This window comes from Mesocricetus auratus, unplaced genomic scaffold, assembly GCF_017639785.1.
Source record: "Mesocricetus auratus isolate SY011 unplaced genomic scaffold, BCM_Maur_2.0 Super-Scaffold_6730, whole genome shotgun sequence".
Taxonomy (NCBI): Eukaryota; Metazoa; Chordata; class Mammalia; order Rodentia; family Cricetidae; genus Mesocricetus; species Mesocricetus auratus.
The window spans coordinates 40,077,611-40,100,463 of NW_024429184.1; the positions used below are offsets into that span (position 1 = coordinate 40,077,611).

Sequence of the window (22,853 nt, forward strand, 5' to 3'; positions counted from 1 at the left end):
CCGAGGGTGTGGTCTCTGGATGGTGATAATCTGACAAGAACAGGCGCAACAAAAATGAAGAGTCCTGAGCAGGGAGGCCATTTTATCCTAGTGGCTAATATCTGCCAGGTAGTATCTAAAACTTCCGTTTCTCTCCTGTCATGCCCTTAAGCTAGTAAGCGATAATAAACCTTCTCAATCCCAGAAAGAGGAAGGGCAGAGCTGACGTAAGCACCTTCAAGTCCAAGACAGGTCATGGGTTGGCAATCAGGAGCTAACTAGCCCTAAGAGACTTACAACGGGGTAGAGTAGAACTTGAATCCATAGTGATCAAGAGGAAAGCAGCCACTGACAATAGCCTAGCGATTAAAGGTACGGACTCTGGAGCTGTGCCATCCTGGGGAGTTTGCCTTAATGAGATGGGGAGGCGGATGTTCGGATGTGAGGCATGACTCTGACCTAAAGGAAATCTGAGTCAAGGGACAGGGAGAACAACATTGCCTCCCCCAGTTTGCTGCCCGGCCTTCAGGGTCCCAAAGTGAGGGAAGGGGCGGGGCGGAGAACCCACAGAGAAACAGCCACCTCAGGTCAAACCACGACAACTTTCCGACATGGCAAAAGTGGCAGAGTCACCCCTCCCTGGGTCTATCCTTGGCTGCGTACCTCTAGGCTGAATGGTCTTGGAAAAGTCACTTGTCTTTGAGTCTTTTTTCTTTCTTTCCTCTTTTTTAAAATCCACGAAAGTGGGATGATTGCCGGAGGACACTTCAGGTTGGCGCTTGAGTACCCCATAGGGACCCTGGAGAACTTCTGTCTAGAGCGAAGTCTGAGAGAAGCTACCCTTCGCCTGGAAACCGCGGGGCAGTGGGCGGGGAAGACACTGGGAATCTGGGGACAGATAAAGGAAACTCGTGATGGGGCGAGGCTGGGCTGAAAAGAAACAGATTGGGGTAGAGCTGCGAAGGGAGGGGTCTGGTGAGGGGAAGAAAGGGTGGGAAAGAGAGCGTTGGGAGGCCACCAGAAGAACAGCAGGAGCGGGGCGGGGGTGGAGGGGTGGGGGTGCATCGACTCCGAATGAGAAGGAACTTGGGGAAGAAAGAAGTCCTGAAGACAATCGGAAAGAGGAAAACGGGAAGTACCGGCGTAGAAGAAGAGGGAGGCAAGCCCCCAAGGGGCCCGAGAAGCCGGGGATCCCACGAAAGAGAAATGAAGCAGCTGGAACCAGCGCCTGGGGTTGGGGTCTGCGAGAGGAGAGGCTGGGGCCTGCAGGGGAGCTCAGCAGCTCTGAGCACCGGTCCCAACTCTGAAGACTGGTGGCCTTTGCCTGACCTCGAAGGTCGGGAATAGACGCGGGTCTTTGTGGAAAGCAGCATCCCACCGAGACGATGGAGCTGTGAAGGACTGGCCCCCGCGCCTGCCTTCCCCGGCTCAGGACTGAGCCCTGAAGGTGCTAATCGCGGGTTTGGAGCTAGAAGGTACCGCAACCGCGAGCCAGCGCGCAGCCTGCGGCAGAAGCACCCGCTCCGAGCCAGCTCTGGCCATCGCCGCTGCCGCTTCCCGGGTCCCCGAATCCCCAGGCCGCTGACTCCCAGGAAAGTGCGGGCAGCTGGCGGGATTGATGGTCGGCGGCGCGGCGCTGCGCAGGGTGGGCTTCTCCGCCCTGGCCAACCGGCCCCTGGTGCTGCGTGCGGCTCACGCTCCCCTGCCCGCGGACAGTGGCTCTCGGTTCCCGCTCGTCCGGCTAGCCCTCCCGACTCCGCGGGGGTCTCCCTGCTCTCACCTTGTAAGCCTCCCGCCAGGGCGCTGCGCCACGCCGCCACCCCAGCCCACCGCCAGCCCCCACTCCACACCTCCTGTCCGCACTACCCGCCACCCTCCCCCTCCCCGCTGAGCTGCTCTCCCTCCTCTTCCCCCCCCGGCGAGGGGCGGGAGGGGGCGTGGCAGGGCCTGGGTTTGTGTAGCTGCTACCCGGCTCCCCGCACTCGGAGTCTGCAGGAGGAACGCGGCCCCCGCCGCTGTCCAGCTGCTCTGCGCCTTTCGCGCCCGGAGCGCCGCCACCGCTGTCGCCGCCGCCTCTCCGGGAAACTCAGCCACTCGCTCGCCATGAACACTCCTAGGGTCCTGCTCTCCGCAATCTTCCTCATCAGCTTCCTCTGGGATTTGCCGTGTTTCCAACAGGCTTCCATCTCCTCGTCCTCCTCCACCGAACTGGACTCCACCAAAGAGGCGAGGAGCCGCAAAGAAGGGAAGATGCCGCGGACGCCACAAGAGAGTGTGGAGGGCCGGACGTCCCAGGAGCATCAACCGCGGCACAGTGAACCCCGGCGGCCGCCTGGACAGTCTCAGGGGCAGGAGCCTCCGAGCAGGGGACCGCGCGTGGTGCCCCACGAGTACATGCTGTCAATCTACAGGACTTACTCCATTGCCGAGAAGCTGGGCATCAATGCCAGCTTTTTCCAGTCTTCCAAGTCAGCTAATACGATCACTAGCTTTATAGACAGAGGACTGGGTAAGTGGCAAAGAAAGCGCTCGACTCCACTCACACTGGAGCGCCTCACCCGGAACGCTGCCCGGCTCTGGCAGGAGGTCGCTTTTGTGAATTCCCTTCTCACTCTGGACACCTCCCCTTTTCTCTTTTCTCAAGCCCAAAATTCTGAGTGCAGCTGCAGATTTTGCTCCAGTCTGCAAACCTCTCCTACTCTCTTACTTTTTTTCCTCTTCTCTCTTCTTTGTTTTCTCGTCTTTTGCGGAAAGCATCGTGGTGGTCACTGTGCTGGTAGCTAGGGGAGGAAGAGGAGAGGAAAAGAAGTGGTGGGCAAATTATGGGGAAGGGAAAAGGGTCAGCGAAAGGACTGAGGGACCCTGCGACCAACACTTGTAAGAGATGCTGGCCCTGGAGCATCTGGGAGAGCATTAGAACACCTCGAAACTCCAGTCTCTCAAAGAAAAGCCCACACAAGGTAGTCAATTGGTCAATGCAGCTAGAGTCTAGGATCAGTGACAGGCAGTGCCTTGATCCAGCAGTCCTGCGCGTTCTCTTGGAGCCCTGCGCACTGTGTGGGAGACATCAGCCCCACGAGCTTCTACTTCCTTCGGCCACCGTTTTCCCCCTCCCCTAGCATCATACACCTGATAGTTCTCAAGTCACAGTCACGGGATGGGCCCAGACGGGGACAGCTGAGAGTGTGGGGTTCTTGGGGTTTGAAGTACTGCAGGAGTATACACAACCACCTTTCCCAGACAGACACCGCTCTTCTGTTTGAGCATCTAGCGGACCCAACCCTCATCCCCTGTACCAGTCAGGATGCACAGTTCTATAGGATCCCAAGCTTCCCCCTCTTGCTCTCATAGGTGATCCACAGCATAGTCAAAGTCTTCTGATTAAACCTCGGATACTGGGGAAAGTTCCACCCGCTCCAAGAGAGGAAAAACCAATTCAGAAAAAGCAGGAAAGGAGGAGAGAAAAGGGAAAGGATGGTGGACAGAGCAAAAGGTACTGAGAATATAAAAGGAGCTAAGAGTTTAGGCATCCGCTTCCCACACTCCCAGACTTAGCTTATGCTGTTCTTAAAGCTGCAGGTCCAGGTTCAAAGTATCCAGAAACCCAAGAGGCCCGGGACTGAACAGAGGGATTTGCTCAGCTACCTTTATCGCCTGAAAGGTCTCACATTCTTGAACCTTTCCAGAGTAGGTTAATGTTCCCCTCACCCAGCTAACCCTAAGCTTTACTCAATCTCCAGTGGCCAGCCTTTCTCCGAAGCTGCTTTCCTTCTTAGTCAAGGTTCTGGTCCCCGCCAGGTACGCAGCTGTAATCCGAGGTCAGCTGGGTTATGAGCTGCTGAAAGGTCCTGACGGCAAATTAACGCCGCCGTATTTTATGATGATTTTAGGAATAATAAAGTCACCTTTACAAAAACACGTGGCTTCTTCGTATTGCTGCTACTAGGTCTTGGACCTGGGTACTCCACCGCAGCGCCAACTCCTTCCTACCAGGCTGCGGCACAGTGCAGTTTCTCCCCCTGCAAGTTCTCTGTTAACTTCTCAAAGGAGAGGCGATGGAAGGTCAGAGAATACTGCTCTAAGGGAAGAAATCCTAGAGGCCTAAGCCCTTCTTTACCAGGGAAGTGACAATCTACACCAGGCAGGCATCCTTACTGGTTCACTACTCCCTGAGAGTTGGCACAGGACCAAAGGACAAGGTAGGCTATTCCCAGGTGTCTGTAGACGATTTTGGAATTTCGGAAAGCATGAAAGGTTGTCTGTCTCTGCCCCCCCCCCTGGACTTGCATATTCATCCTTTTATGCCCTGCGGCAGGCACCCACACACCCTAGAGCCCAGGCACTGCTCTGGGCGTCCCCAGGCTCCTGGAGCACGGGATAAGGTGTGGGGGAGTGGAGGAAGACTGTTCCCTAGCCATCCACGGTCGTGAGGTCAGCGAGATTGTGGATTTAACCCCAGGATGCTTTGGACATAGCGCTGCCAGAGGTCCCTAGTTCGGAGCACCAAGACCCAGAACCGTAGCTTCGAAGGCTCTGTCTCTTCCTAGGCGTCTAAGTTCGAAGGAAACTCTATGAAAGCAGCTAGAACACTTGGAAGGCTGTGCTGCTTGCGCCAAACTGCGCGGTGTAAAGGAGCCAGCCGGGGAGGGGGCAGAGAGGGACTGGAGGGGTGCGCGGAGGAGGGGCTGTATTGCTGGCTGCAGCCCCAGCTTGATAAAGGGAAAACCTCACTTTCCCTCTCACTGATTTTGATTTGATGTGTCACCGGCGGTGACCTCGGGTTGGACCTTCCGGGGCTTGCTTAGCATTGGGCCCCTGATTGGAGTGTTTCGACTCAGCGATCTAATTGAGGGTTCATGTCATAACACATCAAACGGTGTCTAGTCTCCCGTGATGGAACGGACCCACTAACCGCGCATCCCCAGCTTCTGGCGAGGACTTCCGCCCCTCTCGCGCGGGGGTTCTTAACGTGCCAAACTCTTTAGCATCCCCTCCCCCAGTCCCTGTGTGGCCAGGCAAAAAAGAAAAGGGCCAGCCAGGAGAGGAGTCGGTCTTGCTAACTTGGAGCATTGCCTAGGGGAGGTTTAAATCTCCAGAGTGGTGGGCTGGGATCTGAGGAGCCAGGGTCCCTCTGGGGAGGAGCCTCCAAGTTGATTACAAACTCTGAGGTACTGAGAAACTGGCACCGAATTGGTTTAATGTCTTGCTCCCTAAAAGTTATACCTGAAGCTAGTGTTTGAGATTGGGAGGGCAGTAATAAACGCCGCGTCAAGTGAGGAAAGAGAGAGGTGACTCCACAGAAACACCGTGGCCTTCTCCACTGTCCCGAGTGCTGCTCCCAGTTCCAATAGTCCCGAAGGAGGCCTTATTGCAAGCTTTGAAAAGGCCCTGGAAGGGTAAATAACAGTAGCCAAGATAGATTAACCTTTTACTGTGGGCCAAGTCCTGTGCTAAAAGCTATGACATGAACGAGCTCGTTTAATTCTTTGCTACTGGTGCTGTATTGCTTAGAGGTGAATTAAAGAAGACAAGAGAAATTTAGTTGCTCAAGGTCTGGTTGGAGGTGAGATTCTAGACACTGGATACTAAAGGGGGTCACCATATGGATAGGGTAAGAACAAGGAGGTTTCTAAGAACTGTGATGAGATACAGACGTGAAAAATAAAGGGAGATTTAATTTTCGCTTAATGTTCTGTGGTACTTAAAGCTCCAATTAGTAGTTCTTATGGAGCTTTGGATTCAAGGATCTGAATATGCATCATGCCCGGCTTCCTTATGTTTTTATGTAGTATAGAACAAACTACTTTATGGATGATATTTTAACATGCTTTCATGTTGTACATCAACAAGTATTTTAGAGAAGAGAACGTGTGTCTGTGTATTGGTGAGGAGCAGAGACCACAGAGTCAGAATGGACCAAGTTAGATATCATGAAATCACAAAGACCAGTAGTTCTGATACCCTGGGGTTTGGACAAGGCAGACAATTAGAACTTAGGAGGGAGGGTGAAGAAATGGCCACAGGGAAGGAGGGTGGGAGGGAGAGAGGGAGGGAGAGAGAGAGAGAGAGAGAGAGAGAGAGAGAGAGAGAGAGAGAGAGAGATCCTGCCTTGCGATTTTACTTGGTAAGTACCAACTTAAAAAGGAAACAAACAAACAAAAAGGATTCAAAGATGAGGGAAAGGAATCAATTGAGTCTAAGAATACTTCTGTCTAGGTTTCACAGAGACTTTGAATTGAGAACAGTTGCTAGTATTGTGCTGTTGTTACAAGCCTGCTTACAGAAGAAATCAGCTAAGAACAGATAACACCAAAGAGCGCATGGAAGTGTCTTTAGGGGTTGGAAACCCTTACAGGGAGAGACTCCAGGAGAGTCTGCTTTGGGTTGCTTACTACTTTGTCTGGTAATCTTCAGTTCAAAGATTATAAGGAGGCAGGGTTATGCTAGGCACAGACTTCAGAGAGAGGAAGGCATTCTAGAGCATCTTAGTTTCCTGCTATTGAAGCTTGCCTGTTACATCTTGTTTATGCAGAACAGTGGGTTTCTGCGTGAAGTAATCAACCCAGCACTGCTAGCACTTTTGCCTGGACCCTGTTGTCGTTGGCAAACGGAAAATGAAATATAAGCAGGGAAGTATTTTAATGGGGACGGAGGGAATTCGCAACTGTTAATTATTTGGTGACCTTGTATTCGATTTGTTTGAGTCCCTTATAAAAACACTAATTCATACCAGACGGCCAAGTGAGGAAGCTGGGCAGAAGGTTCCAATCTAGGCTTTATTTCCCCGGAAAGAGAGAACAGCCTTGGAAAGTACTTGCTAAGTGTGCAAGTGTGTGCATTTGTGCCTTTGAGGGGTGCCAGCAGAGGACTGGGCTCAGGGCTAACTTTGGGGTTCAGGGTGAAGGATCTTGCCCAGCTGGGTTAAGCTAGAGGCCTTGGGGGAAGCTCCAGGAAAGACAAGGAAGTCTTACACTGTGTTACTCTTCTGGTTAGAATGTTTCAGGTACATTTAAGGCTGCAAACCAACCCATCTGGCTTGTAGTGCAACACTGCTACTGTCTTCTGATGCTTAAGGAGCCTCAGAAGGGGAAAAGCAAGATGCTTGTGTGGCCAGAGTGCAGGATTCTTAGCCAGAAAGGCTTATCTAAGGACATCAAGACTTTTTTATCCTCATCTCTGGAGCCCTTGGACTTTGGGGGTTTTTGCCCAAGGTGCTGTGGCTGGTGGGGGAGGGACAGAGAAACGTGCTCAAACACCTTCTTCATTTCTGCCCTTTAAGAAAAAACAAAATTCGTCCGAGCCACAGACCCTGTAGGTTTTGTGAATTGTCCTTTTCCTAAATGAATCAGCACCCAAAAGCCATCCTTTGTGACCAGAGCACCTGTTCCTGGGGCCTCTGGAACTGGGAATTCCCGTCTTGCTAAGGCACTCTTTAGTGTAACCATTTCTCACACTAGGAGTTCTGGGGTGCTAGGACACCTCTTCCATAGTTGAGTACTTTCTAGGGGATGTGCATTTTGTGTATGTATGGGGGGGCGATGATAGAAATATGGCAGATACAGGAAGTTTGCTTCCTGACAGACAGTCGCTTGCATTAAGTGACCTTAAGCAATCCATATCTCCTGGGTGCTTTCAAGTACGATAAAAGGTATTAGTTCAATAACCCCTTTGCTATTGAATAAGAGGGCAGGAACTACTACTATTTTGTTTGCCAAGGGAAGAGAATGGAACCTTTTGGTATGGAAATCAGGAATGGGGACCCCTTCCATGGATCCCTTGACACTCTCAGTCTAAGCACCCTATGCTTTTTTTTTTTTAAGTTCAATTTGGGTTAAAGGCTGTCTTCTGATTACTGGAATTAAATAGGTCCCAGTGACTCTAGTGTGTTCCAGGGTCGCCTTCTATCTTCAGGTACACCCACTGGTACTTCTCAGAGTGCAGAGTGAGGTCCACTTTTGGATGAAGGACTGTAGGAGCCTAGTAAAAGACGACTGTATACTGCCTGTGGAGAGAGGCTCTGGGCTGCACAGTGAGAGGCTGGCATCTGGGGTGGGGCAAGGTTTAAGGACCAGAGTGGGCAGGACAAGAGCAGAGAAAGGAGGGACTAGCTGGTGTTGCCTGAGAATGAGAAGAGGGACAAAAGGCAGGAAAGGGCAAGAAGAAGCCTGTTCATGTTTTGCCTCTAAGGGAGATGGGTGGTTCAGCAGCTGCCCACTTCCCGGTAGACATGAGCTTGGTGGAGGGAAAAAACAAAAACAAAAAACCCAGATCTACTGAACTGCAGCTGACACCAAGAGTCTCATTTTGATACATTGTTGAAAGTTAGAGAAGGATTAGCGATTTGGAGTAATCCTTTCTTCAGAGACTGCACCTTGCCCAGCACATCTAAGATCATTAAGGCTTGCTTCTCCAAGGTGCTGGAACTGGAACTGTGAAAGTCTGCTCCCCATCATGCCTCTTCCAACCTTGGCCTTCACCTGCAACTGCAGGATTAGTTGGGAAGAGAAACTGCATAAGACATCCACTTATCTTTCTATTTTTTAGCTGAAGCCCACAATCCTAGGACCTGGGTCAAGCTCTAGATTCTACCAGGACATTGAGCCTCCTGCAAATCCTCATCACCACCTCTTACCCGGAGATATGATATCACTTCCACTGAGCTTTTTGTAGAGTCACTTCCTCACATGCAGGAAAAGCCTCCTTCAACAAATTAACTTGGTCCTGCTCCTCAGGGAAGAGGAGCATCTTGGGTCTCTGTGGCACTGGCTGCCCTACAGCTTGCAGAGGAGAAGTGTAGGCTGGGAGAGTTGGCTGGAAATCCATTTGGTCTTAATCTGCTGTATGTGGTTAAATTAAGATTTGAGCTACTGTGGTTGGGAGCCCAGGGGAAGACATAGATGAAAATGCCAGGACAAGTGTCCTTGACCTTGGTTAGTCCTTGTCTCCCCAAACAAGCCTGTGGTCAGAAGACAAAACCAGGCTTCATTTGGCTGTACTCAGAACTCAGAAGGGAGCTGATTCCTGGCCTTCCTAGCTGCCCAGTAATTAGAAAGACTGACTTTGGAGTTCTATGTTTAAGGCTGGGCTGAGGCTCAATGGTTTTGTTTCAGTCAGGTGAGAGAGGGCTTCCCTTCTGAGTTTCACTGCTTCCTACTGAAGAAGACCTTGGTACCAGCATTGGGAGTTCTCTGTAGAATCCTGGCCCATAACCAGACTGTTAATCAAGGAACTACCAGTCCCAGGTGAATGTGAGAAGAGAGGTGTAGATCCAAAATCGGAGCACTTATGAATGGTTCCCAGGTCATTCTGGGGATTGGAAGGGACCAGAAAAAAGAAAAGAAAAGAAAGAAATGCTAAAAAACACAGGGCAAGTTGTTGGTGAAGGCACCAAGAAAGTCAAGAGACTGAGGAGATGGGCTAGTTAGAGTGTATGCAGTATGTACATCCTGACAGAGCCAACGAGATGGGCTTACTACTGACAGAGGCAGCATGCCACTATCATCAGTGCTGCAACCCAGGTGTTCATTTCCATTTCTCCTTCTCTCAATGTGGGAATAGTTTGGTTTGTTTATTTGTTTTCAGGTACAAATAGGGAATATCCTTATCTTACTATCCATGAGTGATGTATTACTCTCTCAAAGGGACAGATGATACCCTACAAAATGGACCAACCAAAGAGAAAAGAAAGGAAGTGCAGGCTCCCCAGGGCTGCGCTTGCCCAGACAGATAGAGTTATGGGCTATTGCTTAGGTTGCCTTGCTGCCAGGTGGAGACTTAAAAGAATGGTTCTGTCTTTAGTGAGGTTGAATGGAGGGTACTGGTCATCTGACATTGAGGAAGAGATGGTATCCTAAGTGATATTATAAGGCAGAGAAGGTCACTATAATACACTCCAAGGCAAATTTGCAGAAGCCTTGATTGCCATTAGAATTCAGATGGGCAGGAGACAGAAATTCCTCCTGTTTTCTTTACCTATGTTGGCCAATAATGTTTCTCCTCTACTCCTAGAAATCTTGTGGAAAGAGCTTGACCGTAACTCTTCAAGGAGGCTGAGAAGCTGGGCAACTGTAGTGAGGGTGGCTGCAAAGTTCCATGTACCATGTGATGCCCTAGGTGCCTTGACTCTGACCTTTATAAGGGTCCCGTCAGATCTATAAGTGATTCTCCCACTTCGTAGTAGAGGCACGTGAGGCTGGGAAGTCATGTGATCAAAACACGAAGTCACAGTTAAGGATTAAATAAACTGTCTTTCAGATTCTAAATGATCATGCTCATCCTACATTGTCAGTAGTAACTGACGTTTGTATAACATCTTCAGAAGTTACCCACATTTTGTATTTGTCCCCTCCATGGCCTCATGAGCTTCCATCACTTTGTAAAAGAGAAATAAGATTTTTTTGTGTGTATTGTTTTCCAAAAGTCATGGTGTTGGCCATCTCTCAGCTATACTGCTAAGGAAATGGATGGCTCTTGGAGAGCAGGTACCTAGGCACCGCCTCCTCCTAGCATGAGTAATGAGGAGAAGCTAGGATTTTCACCATGCATGGAGATCAAGAGTTGAATTTAAGGTGGTGACACAGGTACAGGAGCTAAGCTGCCAGCTATGCCATCCATTTATCGTTAAGCTTCCTGGGTTTTGATTGGTAACAATGCCTTTCTCAGAGATGAGTTCAGGGAAGTCAATTTACTTTCATTTTACTGGATGGAATAATGGGCTTGCTATGAAAATGTATCACTGCACTTTGCTCAGCCTTGTCTCCCTTGTCCTATATTTCCAGTTGGTCCCTTCCACCCATGTCACACATACATCTTCATAAATTCCACAAATGGAGGAAATACGGAATACTTATCTTATTCTCCTGGCATTACCCTCTCCTGTTTATCTCTTTTCCTCACAAGTGGGCTTTCTAAAATATGCATTTTTAATTTTTAGTTGACAATATTTACATCTGTTTATGGGGTACAATGTGAATTCTTAACTTATGCACACACACTGCAATGTGTAACCATCAGTTCACAGGTGTCTATGAAGATAACATAAGCTGATTTAGATTGCTCCTAGCACATAGTGAGGACCACACCAATGTCTACTGTTACAAACCATTGATGTTCTGAGTGGTCTACAACAGTTCAGGGGCAATGATGGCATTCACATGAGCTGTGCTGGTTGCTCCCAAGACATTCTCTCTCTTTTTTTTTTGTTTCTTTTTTTTTTTAATTTGGTATGAGTGCTCTGTCTGCGTGTATACCTACATGCCAGAAGAGGGTATCAGATCCCATTGTAGATGATCGTAAGCCACCATATGATTGCTGGGAATTGAACTCAGGACCTCTGGAAAAGCAGCCAGTGCTCTTAACCACTGAACCATTTCTTCACCCCCCCACAAGACATTTTCTTAATGAAAATGTTCAGCAAAGGGCTGGAGTTTGCAAGGATGGGATATCAACTCCCTAGGAGGTAACTGTATTTTAGGGTCACAGTGACTAGTCCAAGCATAGATTGTCCCCACAAGCCATCACACACTACAAGGAGGGACTTCCTGAACCTATCTGGAAGATTCTAACTTGACAGACTCTGACAGTTCAGGTTGGTGCTTGATCTAAGACTGTTCAGAAGTGACTCCATCACATCCATGAAGTCTGAGTTTGGATGCTTTCCATCTAGTAAAGAAAAGGGCTGCCCATCCTTGGGAAACTGCAGCCCTCCAAGTGTTGATCACATGGAGGACCAAAAATGAATGGTGGTAGTACTCTCACTTTCATCTCCTGCCACTGCCCAATCCAGATCCAGGCAGAGGAGTGTGTCCTGACAGACAGAGGTTTTTCTTGGAACTAGTGTAGTGTGTTACCAGTTGCAAGATGTTAACCTAAGTCTTGGTGTTCTGAAGTCTATTCCCTGTAAATGGATAGACCAAAGTAGCAGGATTCTTGCTTGGTGAAGGAGTCTGAGAGAGGCCATCAAAGTTCTGAGTTTCATGAGCCTTGCACAAAAACAATACCCAGTTAGCACACAAAACTGCTTCCAGGTCTACAGTAAGCTTGGGACCAGGATGGAAGCTTAATCTCAAAGAGTTCTAGAGTGTTCTTTGCAAAGATGAGCAATTAATTATCTGTGTACCCCAGGGCCTATTCCTACTTAGAGTGTGTGAGTGGGAAAGACCACATATTCTGAGCTTTCTGAGATCTGCAAGACACATGAGACCGACCAGGAAGATAGAGGAGGTTGCTGGAGTCTGACCAGCATCCATCCAAAGTATCAGTTAGAGGATGAGATGCCAATCAAAGTGAGAAGGGACTTTTAGAATCACACATACACTCTTGCTTCTGGTTACTGGGAAAAAAACCAAATCCTATTTGAATCTCCAAGAGAAACCTAAGCTGTAGAAGATTCCAGTGTTGCCTTGGGAAGAGGCAGCTCTGGTCCCTTCCTCTCTGCAAGTTTTGGATATTTTAGAAAGCCTATGAGGGCTGGCTTGGTGGCAACCCCATAGGAAGAAACAGCTTGCAGGTACTGGTGGCGTGTGCTGCCCTGTAACCTAAGCTCAGGCTGCCCAAGGTCTCCCCACCTCATCTTTTCCTCTTCACTTCAGCATTTGCCTCTAGAGTCCTTCATCCATTTACTGGGCCTGCCTTAGCCGTGTGTACTTGCCTTTGTAAGAAAGTCTCTTTCTACAATTGCTCTCCATCCTTCTTTTTTAAACATTAAAACCCTTGTCTTCTTATATTTATTCTGACTGAGACAATATTTTGATCAACATTCTCCTTCTATCTTAATTTCTAATACTTCTGTACTAGGAGCTCTTTAACTACACAGGATACCTTTTCACAAATGGTTAGACAAATAAACAAAACCTCAAACACCCCACATGGCAGGTGTCAGTATGAGGTTTGCTGTATTATTGTATTATTTCCAACTTGCTACTTGTGAAGGATTTTCTTCAGCTAAATCCGACTCCTCTTCTTTCCCTCTTTTCTACTCATTTTCCAGGGAAAAATGAAAAAAAAATACAGCAGTTGTATCTCAAAAGGCTTATGAGTCCAATACTCGACTGAAGAGAGAGCTGAGCTGCTACAAATTGGTTTGATGCAAGTGTAAAATTCTTGTGGTGAATTACTGACCAGTTTTCAATTTAAAGAGAATAAAGCAGAGAACTCATTTTCAGGATATGAGAAAGTGTCACCGATTTAGAAACCAACAGTGCACATTTGTGCAAGGAATGAGTTATCTGATGATATCACCCATGTTTATAAAGAATTTCCTAGGAGAGGAGGGATGTTCGAGACAGTGCAAGTGGCCATCTTCCTGGTCACAGGTGACCCATTGTAGCTGCACTAGGCTTCGGGTTGCCAGGTCAGCTGGTGTTTATAAAGTAACTGTGCATGGTGGCGTCTACATTCCAGACCTACGGTATGCCTCTTCTTGGCGATGTCTTTGCTGCATAGGGCTCCAAAGCAGGTTCAAGCATGCAGGGAATGTGCTCTGGAGGGAATCTCTAGAGAGAAGATGCCTTATGGGTCCTCTGCTTAGGCATCAGAGGCTCTGGAGACTTGTTGAGAAGGTATGTGGATGAAATTATCAAAAATATGCAAGTAGTTATATGGATTAGAAGGCACCTAGAGAGATGGTGACATGGTCTAGTGGCAATGCCTACAGTTGGGTACTTTGCTCTGTCTATACTGCACTGATTCCTTCCCTCCCCTCACATGATGAGAAATCAAATCCTTACCTGTCAGTGGTTTTCTAACAGTAAGTCCCGAACCCGGGGAATCAGCATCATCTGGAGGTTCCTAGAAAGGCAGCCCCCAAGCCTTGGAGCCTGAGATGACGTTTGTCTCTAACAAGTTCCTATGAGATATTCATAAGGTTAGGTTATTTTTATTGTTGTTGTTGGTAGTGTGTGTGTGTGTGTGTGTGTGTGTGTGTGTGTATGTGTGTGTGTTAACAGCCACTGATCTTGAGTGAGCTTTGACTGAGCTCCAGGTTTCTGGACCACATGATTCTGACCCTTACCCAGTTCAATGGCCCAAGCAGCCTGACTTCTCAAGAGATGACCACATCTCTCTTGTGTGTGATTACCCGAGATGCTGTGATGTATGGACTGGGGTGGATGTAGGTATTTAGGTAGGACCCCTCTGATCATGATGTACACTAGTACAAGAAGAAAGGGAATAGATGGAGACCTAACGCCACATTTGTATTCCTTCCTGAGTCCTAGAATAGTCTTTGTAGGGTAGTTTTGTAAGGCAGGTCACCAGACATCTAAAGGTTGAACAATCTACAGATTCTTCAGGTTTCTACAGATGCCCATCTCAGTTTGCCTCAGCTAGACAGACTAGTTATTTATTAGCTTGATCTTAAAAACAAAACAAAAGAGAAGGGGAAAAAAGAAGGATGACCTCTCCATGGTGCAGGAGAGACAAAGAAATAAATTATCATTCTCTGTACCTGTTATGTTCTCTAGCGAGCAACCTAGTATATAAAATTATGAAAACAGAGATGGAAATGCTTTCCCAAGGAAGGCCAGGGTTTATTCCCAACAAGCTCTACCAATACAGTTTGATCTGTATCCCCCTTCCCTCTGGCCCCTAACGACTCCTGGTTGCTTCTAGAATTCCATATTTAGCTCACAGTGCCAAGGCAATGGAACTCAGGGCACATCACTCAGGCTTTGGAACTAGTAGATTTAAGTGTTGCCCCAACTTCATCACTTATTTTATATAACTAATTCCCTCTAGTCTTGATTTTCCCACCATAGAAATGGGAACAGGATTTGCCTACTCTACTACACTGTCCATGGGAAGCAAGGTTAGGACTCTATCAGCCTTCACAACATTTGGCTAGTGTAGCATGTCCATAGTGTGTCTCACAGCCTGAACGGAGAGAGGCATGGAAGTGAAGCCTAAGGTGATGAGCCCAAGCACCTGGCTGTTGGCTAAGCTCCATTGTCAGATACAGCTTTCTAGGAAGGAGAAGGACGTGTGCCAGCTCCCCATTGGTTGGCTTGAAGGTCCTGGCTTCCCTAATTCAGCTTCCTGCAGCAGCTTCCACTTTTCACCTCTCTAACTCCTCTCACATCTCTTCCTCAGGTGGGGGCCTGGGCCTCAGAGGCAGTGGGGCCAGCAGTTAGCCCAGTGTGGTGGCTGGGCGTGACTGAGGTTCCAGAGCCAGCATGCTTCGGTTATGTGTCTCCAGGCTACATCTGGACAGACAGTGAGGGCTGGAGTGGACCAGGTCATACTTTTTCTATTGAAATTGATGCAAACTTTACTAGCTTCTGGGGAGGGCAGAGGGCTTTGGGGATTCTTGTATTTGCTGGGTTGTAAACATTCTATGGGAAGGCAGCCCAGGAGAATCTGCTTAGGGTTCTGCCTTGCACATTGAAGTGATGTTGGCTGCATGCACAAATGTGTCAAAAAACAAAAAAGGAGTCTAATTTTCCCTTCCTTCTGCAGAATTTGCCTTGGAATTTAAAGTGTGCCAGTCTGGATGTGTCTCACTTGTAACCAAGGAATCAATCTTTGGGATTCATTGTCAAACAGAGTATCAGATTGGAGGATGGTGAAAGGGGTGGGGCATGTGACTGGGTATCCCTGGCTGAGGGTTTCTCTTTCCAGGAATGCCTATTTCCCGTGCATCGACGATCTCAGAGGGTGGAACTCTGGTGTGTTAGTTTGTTTCTCACTCTGTCTTCTCTTCTGAAAGCTGCATGCTGCATTGCTTTTTCATTTGCTATAAGGAAGGAAGAAAAAGATTGGAAATGAATGAAAGAATTGACACAGTAACTCTTCATTCTGTCTACATCCTTCTGGGCCTAAAATGTCCTAGCAATACTGCCTGGGGGGTAGCAATATGACCCTTGAATAGTGGGTTTATAGAAAAAAATGTGCCTATGAGTCACTTTGGAGTGGAAAGGGGTTCGAATCACTTTGAAGTCAAAAGAAAGAGGTTCTCAATAAACACAGAAAAGCTTCATGCACAGGTCCCGTTCTTAGAAAACGATTCAATTAGATAAGCAGACCCTGACATTTCAAAGGCAATTTGAAAATCACTGTTCTACAAGTTTTGCACCTACTGACCTGACTGTACCCTAGGTCACTTAGGACTCTGGGTCTGTGGTAAGCAAGGACTTGCTTCTATGGGCCAGTGAAGGGTGTCTGGTGCTTGCGAAAGGCAGTCCTTGTGATGAATATAGATGGAATAATTTCAAGCGCCAGTAAGATAATAAATAAGCCAAGGTCCCGCTACAGTGGTGGCTAAGGGATGCTGCTTTGGATCAGGGTGGTCTGGGGCCGCCTCTTGGAAGAAGTAACATTTGAGGCCTCAATGATGAGAACCCATGAACCATAGGGCCGGGAAGCGCAGCCCAGATTTGCGACCACAAGGGCACATTAGTGGTTACACAGCCTGTTGAGGGGGAGCCCAGGGAAGCTGCTTCCACAGGAGTCCAGACTTCTGTCCCAGGCAGCAGCTGAGCTGAGAAGGGCGTCCGGGTCTGGTGTGGTTCCTCCCCACGCAGTGTATGGTTCAGGCGGTGATCCTGGGGGTGCTGAACTGGACTCCCTGGCCGCCTGCCCCCTCCCTACCTCCCACTTCCTCTTGGCGACTGCCGAAGAGCACCAGGCTGATCTCCTCGTAAGTGAAACTGACTGTAATTATTTTTTATCTTGCAGACGATCTCTCGCACACTCCTCTCCGGAGACAGAAGTATTTGTTTGATGTGTCCACGCTCTCAGACAAAGAAGAGTTGGTGGGCGCAGAGCTGAGGCTTTATCGCCAGGCGCCCCCAGCGCCCTGGGGGCAACCAGCCCGACCGCTGCACGTGCAGCTCTTCCCCTGCCTGTCCTCACTGCTACTGGACGCCAGGACCCTGGATCTTCAGGGGTCAACCCAGGCCGGCTGGGAAGTCTTCGACGTGTGGCAGAGCCTGCGCCCTCAGCCGTGGAAGCAGTTGTGCTTGGAGTTGCGGGCAACCTGGGGCGAGCTGAACGCCGGGGATGCCGAGGCGCGCGCGAGGAGTCACCAGCAGCCACCGCCCCTGGACCTGCGGAGTCTGGGCTTCGGCCGGAGGGTGCGGCCGCCCCAGGAGCGCGCCCTGCTCGTCGTGTTCACGAGATCCCAGCGCAAGAACCTGTTCGCCGAGATGCGCGAGCAACTGGACTCTGCTGAGGCTGCGGGAGCCGAGGGGTCATGGCCAGGGCCGTCGGGCGCCCCAGACGCCGGGCCTTGGCTGCCCTCGCCCGGCCGTAGGCGGCGACGCACCGCCTTCGCCAGCCGCCACGGCAAGCGACATGGCAAGAAGTCCAGGCTGCGCTGCAGCAGAAAGCCCCTGCATGTGAATTTCAAGGAGTTAGGCTGGGACGACTGGATTATCGCGCCCCTAGAGTACGAGGCCTATCACTGCGAGGGCGTGTGCGACTTCCCGCTGCGTTCGCACCTGGAACCCACTAACCACGCCATCATCCAGACACTGATGAACTCCATGGACCCGGGCTCCACCCCGCCCAGCTGTTGCGTTCCTACTAAATTGACTCCCATCAGCATCCTGTACATCGACGCGGGCAATAACGTGGTCTACAAACAGTATGAGGACATGGTGGTGGAGTCCTGTGGCTGCAGGTAGCGGTGCTATCCGTGCCTGGGCCAGGGACCATGGAGGGAGGCCTGACTGCTGAGAGGCAGAGCAGGAGCTGGCCTGGAAGAGGTCACAAGTGGGGGAACAGCATAGAAGGAGGAGCAGTGGGAGAGGAGGCAGCCCAGCTCTCCCAGAACCTTCCACTCGCCAACCCAGAAGCAGCTAAGGGTTTTCACACTTTGCCTGGCCACCCTGGAAAGACTAGACCAAGATTCTTTCTTTTTCTTTTCTTTATTATTGTGGCTTTGGGTTTTCTTGCGCCTCCTTGGTTTTGATAGATGGAAGGAGGAAAGATGCCTATCTGTTCACAAGTGCTCCTTGGATTGGGGGGAAGGGGAAGGGAAACATCTCAGACTGGTTGTGTCTTCCTGTCTACGAAAGTGTGGGTCGTTGGGCCTTTCCAGCCTAGTCATAGCTGACACCCTTGGCTTCTGCACGGGAAGTTTTAGCGGAGTTGGCCAAAGGAATACGGGAGTCAGGAGGGGTCTTGCCCTCAGAGAAGCCTCTCTCCCTTGTGCATTCCCATGCATTTATCAGCTCTGCCCTGGCCTCAACCAGCACAGGGAACTGGTTGTTGCCGCCACTGTGGACTCAGGTCTCCGGATGCCTTTACTGTTGCTGGTGGGGAAAGCAGTTGGTATGGATGGAATGACTGGAATTAGTCCCTGTGGAACCCCGTGAAGGATAATGAGAAACCACAAGGCCTAGCTCTGACCGGGTGACAGGGAGGTGAGGTACAGTACCCAAGGGCTACACGCAGCCCACCCCAAAGATCATCATGTCTGTTTCTCATTGATTTCTCTAAACAGAATTTGTCAAAATTCCAGCTCCTCCTTCTAAGGTGAAGACTTTTTATTTTTATTTTTTTTAATGATGAGGGGTGAGAACTCTATAATTAAGGTAAGAAGGAAAGGGGAGGAGGAAAGGACCTAAAAAGTGGAAGGGCCCTGTCAGGAGGGGAGAAGATGGCCCCACAGGAGGATCGAGATAAAGGGCCAGGCCCCAAGCAGGATGAAAAGTCCAGGAGCCTCTGCCTCTGAAGTTTCTAAAAATTAAGACCCCCCTCCCCTCTTTTTGGCATTCCTGAGAGATTACCAGGCAGCAATAGCCCAGGGCTCCCCCTAGAGAATTGTTTTAGATTGTAATTACCAGTTAGGTGGTGTTTTTAAACGTAGTAATGAGATACTGTGAAGAGTCAAGTGTTACATTGAGTTTGGGGTGGAAACTGGGGTTCAGGCATCAAGGAAAGGAAGCAGGAGAGAACACCCAGGAAAATATCTGTTCCCGGGGTAGTCAAGACCTAGAGCCTTTCCTCAGTCTGGACCAGAATTATTTTCAAACACTACCCATGCAGAGGCCATTTGACAAGAAAGCTTCCTCAGCCTTGCTTTCAGAATAGTTTAAAGCCAGGAAGGTGTGTTAATGTTTGCAGAATGTTTGGGGGGTATCTCGATTGGCTTGTTCTCTCTCTGCCTAAATCTGTTGCTTGTCTGGTTCGGAGATCTACAGACTGTCAAGGAAAGGGTGGAAATAGTAATACATGCTAATATAAAATGGTAAGAGAGAAGAGACAAGACTTGTCCAGGAGAAATAACTTAAATGCACATTTGCTTTGGATGCACTGTTGTTCTGTTGAGGCTGTATATATTTGTTTATTTAAGATGACTAAAAGTGCAAAGAGATAACATGCAATCATCTTAATGTACAAAACGTTATATGCACTCAAATGTTATAATTTCTAATATTTTTAAAGTTTATATTCGAGTTGTACAAAGTTAAGCATTAATCAGATATTTCATTCTTTCATAATGTTATCGTTTTCTTAAATATTATTACAAAATTTTAAGTCTGTCTAATGGAGAGTTTTTTTGAAACTGTCTACCTCACTATAATACAAATTTTGACAACACTAAAGTTACCAGAGGTCGAGTGATAGTCAAAACATTTTTATGGTATACTTTCTTGGATGATACAGAATATGGTTAATAACATCTTATTAAACTCATTTTCCCCTTAATAACTCAGCCTGGTTTATGTGGATCTATAGAAACCATTTTCTAAAGGAATTATTGTCCACAGTGTTTTGTTCCAGTACCAGACAATTTGAAGACATTACTGTATTAAAGGTCACTGATATGAGCATTATTTTTCTTCAAAACTGTTCAATAACTGCTGATATGATTTTGTTATTCATAAAATTACAGTCAAATCCTGGTCCACTGTTCACACGGTTGATAAACCCATGCCTCATCACACGGTCTCAAGCATCTAACCCAGGACCTCCTTCAGGTTAAGCATATGGTCTACAGCCAGCTGCATCCCTGAGTCTTGCTGAGTTCCTTTAATTACTGATTATTGCTCACATCTACTGTTATTACAGGCAGTACATACACCGTGTTTTTTGTTTACTGCACATTGGGGAACTCTTGTATAAATTCAAGTCAGAGAGTTCAGCATAACTCTCTGGGTAACACAGGGCTGTTGGGTAACACAAGGCTGTTGAACCTGTATTACCCAAACCATTCAGAAACCCCACCAAGGAGGTGTCATTGTAGACTCTTTATAGAAGAGTAACTTAGGTGCAGAGAACTTAAGAAGCCTGCTGTGAGTGTCAGTCAAGCCATGGCTGTCAAGCTCAGTCTTCTGAACTATAGAAGCTAAGAATACACTTATCTGCTGGTTCCCATAAGCCTGCATGAGAATGGGTAGTAACCATGGTGTTAAAGAGTTACCAGCTGGTGAATGGAGCAGAACCACCACAAGGGCCAGCAATGATGCTTGTGGTCTTGTAGCATGCTACCCCACCTGGTTGTACATGATGACAGCTTAGACAAGGGCAGCTGGAAAATGCTGAAGGGGCCATACAACTCAGAGTTGCTAGCTTTGGACCATCCAGAAGGAGTGATCATTTAGGTCATTGCTGGGATTTGGCAATTTGGCATTTTCTTGACTTTGCCATTGCCTTGGATGAAATATTTGTGAGTTCTGGTTATCAAAATATTGATCAATTTGCAAATAGGATGTTTCAAAACATTACTTATATGTAAGAAGTCTGCTTAAACTTTCCCCCATGGAATCACTGTCCATGCAGGTTTTTTTTCCAATGAGCTGATAATTCTTTGCATTTTTACCACTCTTTCTACCAAAATAACCAGTTCCCCTGACTTCCTAATTCTATTCCAAGCTTTACTATATATACACACCCATCTTCATTTTCCCTTTCTGCAAAGGTTAGATTCCATTCTTCTTTCTATCAGAAAGATTCTGCCTTAACTTAGGAGAAACACAAGCTAATTGAATTATCTGAAGATGTAAATATACCTTAGTCCTCAATGTTAGGGATATTTATTTGCATTTTAAGAAAAATCTTGCTTCATTTGATTTCCTCTGAACAACAACAACAATAGTAACAATAGTAAATTCTAGGCAACACACTAGAAACTTCAACATGTAAACTGTAAACTAGTTAGTCAATGATGGTACACGGATGGATGAACACACTTGCCACAGGGGATTTTTTTTAATGAAAAAATGCACGTTTTATTTTATCCTTGTCAATGGGAAAAAGTCTCATTATGTAGTCCAGGCTGGTCCTGAATTTATGGTTTTTCTTCCCCAGCCTCATAAAGTCTGGGGTGACAGGCATATGCCCCTGTGGCTTTCTGATCAACATATTTAACATTAATTTCCAATGTATAAAAGCAAAGTATTCAACAGTGACCTTCTTTTTTTCTTAAAAAAGTAGCTTTCTTGGTCCTTTTTCATTAATGACTATATTCCTAGAATGCAGGGGTACATTTGACACCTAACAAATGCTTAGTGAATACACTAAATGAATATGTTTGCAAAATCTGTTCTACTTGTACCAGTCACATTCAAGGAAATGTGTGTTTAATGTCTCAGCACAAGCTGAATGAGTCAACCCTCCTTCCATTCTAGAGGATGGAGAGATGGTTCCGTGTTGAAGAGCATGTATTACTCTTTCAGAGTTCAGAGTCCAACATCTACATCGTGCAGCTCACAGCCTTGTGTTCTACCATCCTCTTATGTCCCTCCAGGAACATCTGTACTCACATATGCACACGCATACACACACATACAGTAAACATATACACACATACACATAACACACACATACACAATTTTGAAAAAAGTCTTAAAAACTAAGCAATTCTAGTTATAACCTTAGCTAACAAATGTCCTTTAAATCCTGTAGATTGTTTTTTAAAAAGTCATATAATCCATATTATTTCAAAATCCTTCAACTTTTTATAACTGGAGAAAAACCAAACAAATCCTTCTTATAAACTCATACTTTTCATGTAAAATTAATAAAGTTTGTTTCTAAGGACAGTGTTTTATAAGTTACAGTAAGTATTCCAGTTATGTTTGTATCTTTTGACTGGACACCCTAAACCTAATTAGTCAATTACTCATTTAAAGTTGAGAGAGAAAACTCCTTAGGTACTTTGAGGACACCACTTCTTATACACACATAGTACTCTACAAATGTTTTAAGTACCAAATATACACAGATTGTTCCATTAATTTAAAAAAGCATTTTTGAATCTAATATGAAAGTATCGATATTTAGATCTCACTTATCTAATTTTTTTGCTACAGTTTGAAATTTCTTTGAATTAAAACATTAACCAGCTATTTATTGTGGCCCATGACTGTAATTCTATCACTCTGGAGGTTGAGGAGGAAGAAGGAAGAGTTTAAGGTCAGTATTCAAGATCCAAATTCAATCCCAAGAATCTATCATGTGAAAACCAGTCTATGACCTCAGCATTGTGGGGGCTTGGGGGTCATTGCTTCTATATGATTGTTGGGACTTGCTGTTCAGTCAGTTTATCCAGAGAAATATGGAGTTACAGGTTCAATGACAGACAATGTCTCAAAGGAATAAGGCAGGAAGGGACAGGGCAGGACACTCAAATATCCTCTTATGACCTCAGTATGGACACACACACACACACACACACACACACACACACACACACACACACACACACACACACACACTACAGATCAAAGCCCTGTAAGCAAGCAGGCAAACACAGACTGCCCAACTAGTCCACTACTAAAAAATTAAAATGTGGCAATAAAGTCCAATTCAGCAGAGAGTGGTTGCAAATCTGCTTGTGGATTTGGTCAATAAAAGAAGTGAATTTTCCCGTTAGTCAACAAATCAAGTCTCCTCTAAAGGTCACTAGAAGAATGAGAACCCCAAGCTCC

General features: G+C 47.2%; 1 protein-coding gene across 1 annotated transcript; it reads left to right on the top strand.

Annotated features, from left to right (window-relative positions):
* Window positions 1-1,976: 1,976 nt before the first annotated feature.
* On the top strand, window positions 1,977-19,722 carry Gdf6 (growth differentiation factor 6). Its single transcript, XM_005066212.4, has 2 exons — window positions 1,977-2,488; window positions 16,651-19,722. The coding sequence occupies exons 1-2, from the start codon at window positions 2,083-2,085 to the stop codon at window positions 17,598-17,600; spliced, it is 1,356 nt and encodes a 451-aa protein (XP_005066269.1). The 5' UTR covers window positions 1,977-2,082; the 3' UTR covers window positions 17,601-19,722.
* The last annotated feature ends 3,131 nt before the right edge of the window (window positions 19,723-22,853 follow it).

What these genes read in the sequence shown, in the direction of transcription:
- Gdf6 (XM_005066212.4), top strand. Translation starts at nt 2,083, where the DNA reads ATGAACACTCCTAGGGTCCTGCTCTCCGCAATCTTCCTCATCAGCTTC. An exon ending in CTTTATAGACAGAGGACTGG is followed by an intron (nt 2,489 to 16,650) that starts GTAAGTGGCAAA and finishes TTTATCTTGCAG; the next exon opens with ACGATCTCTCGCACACTCCT.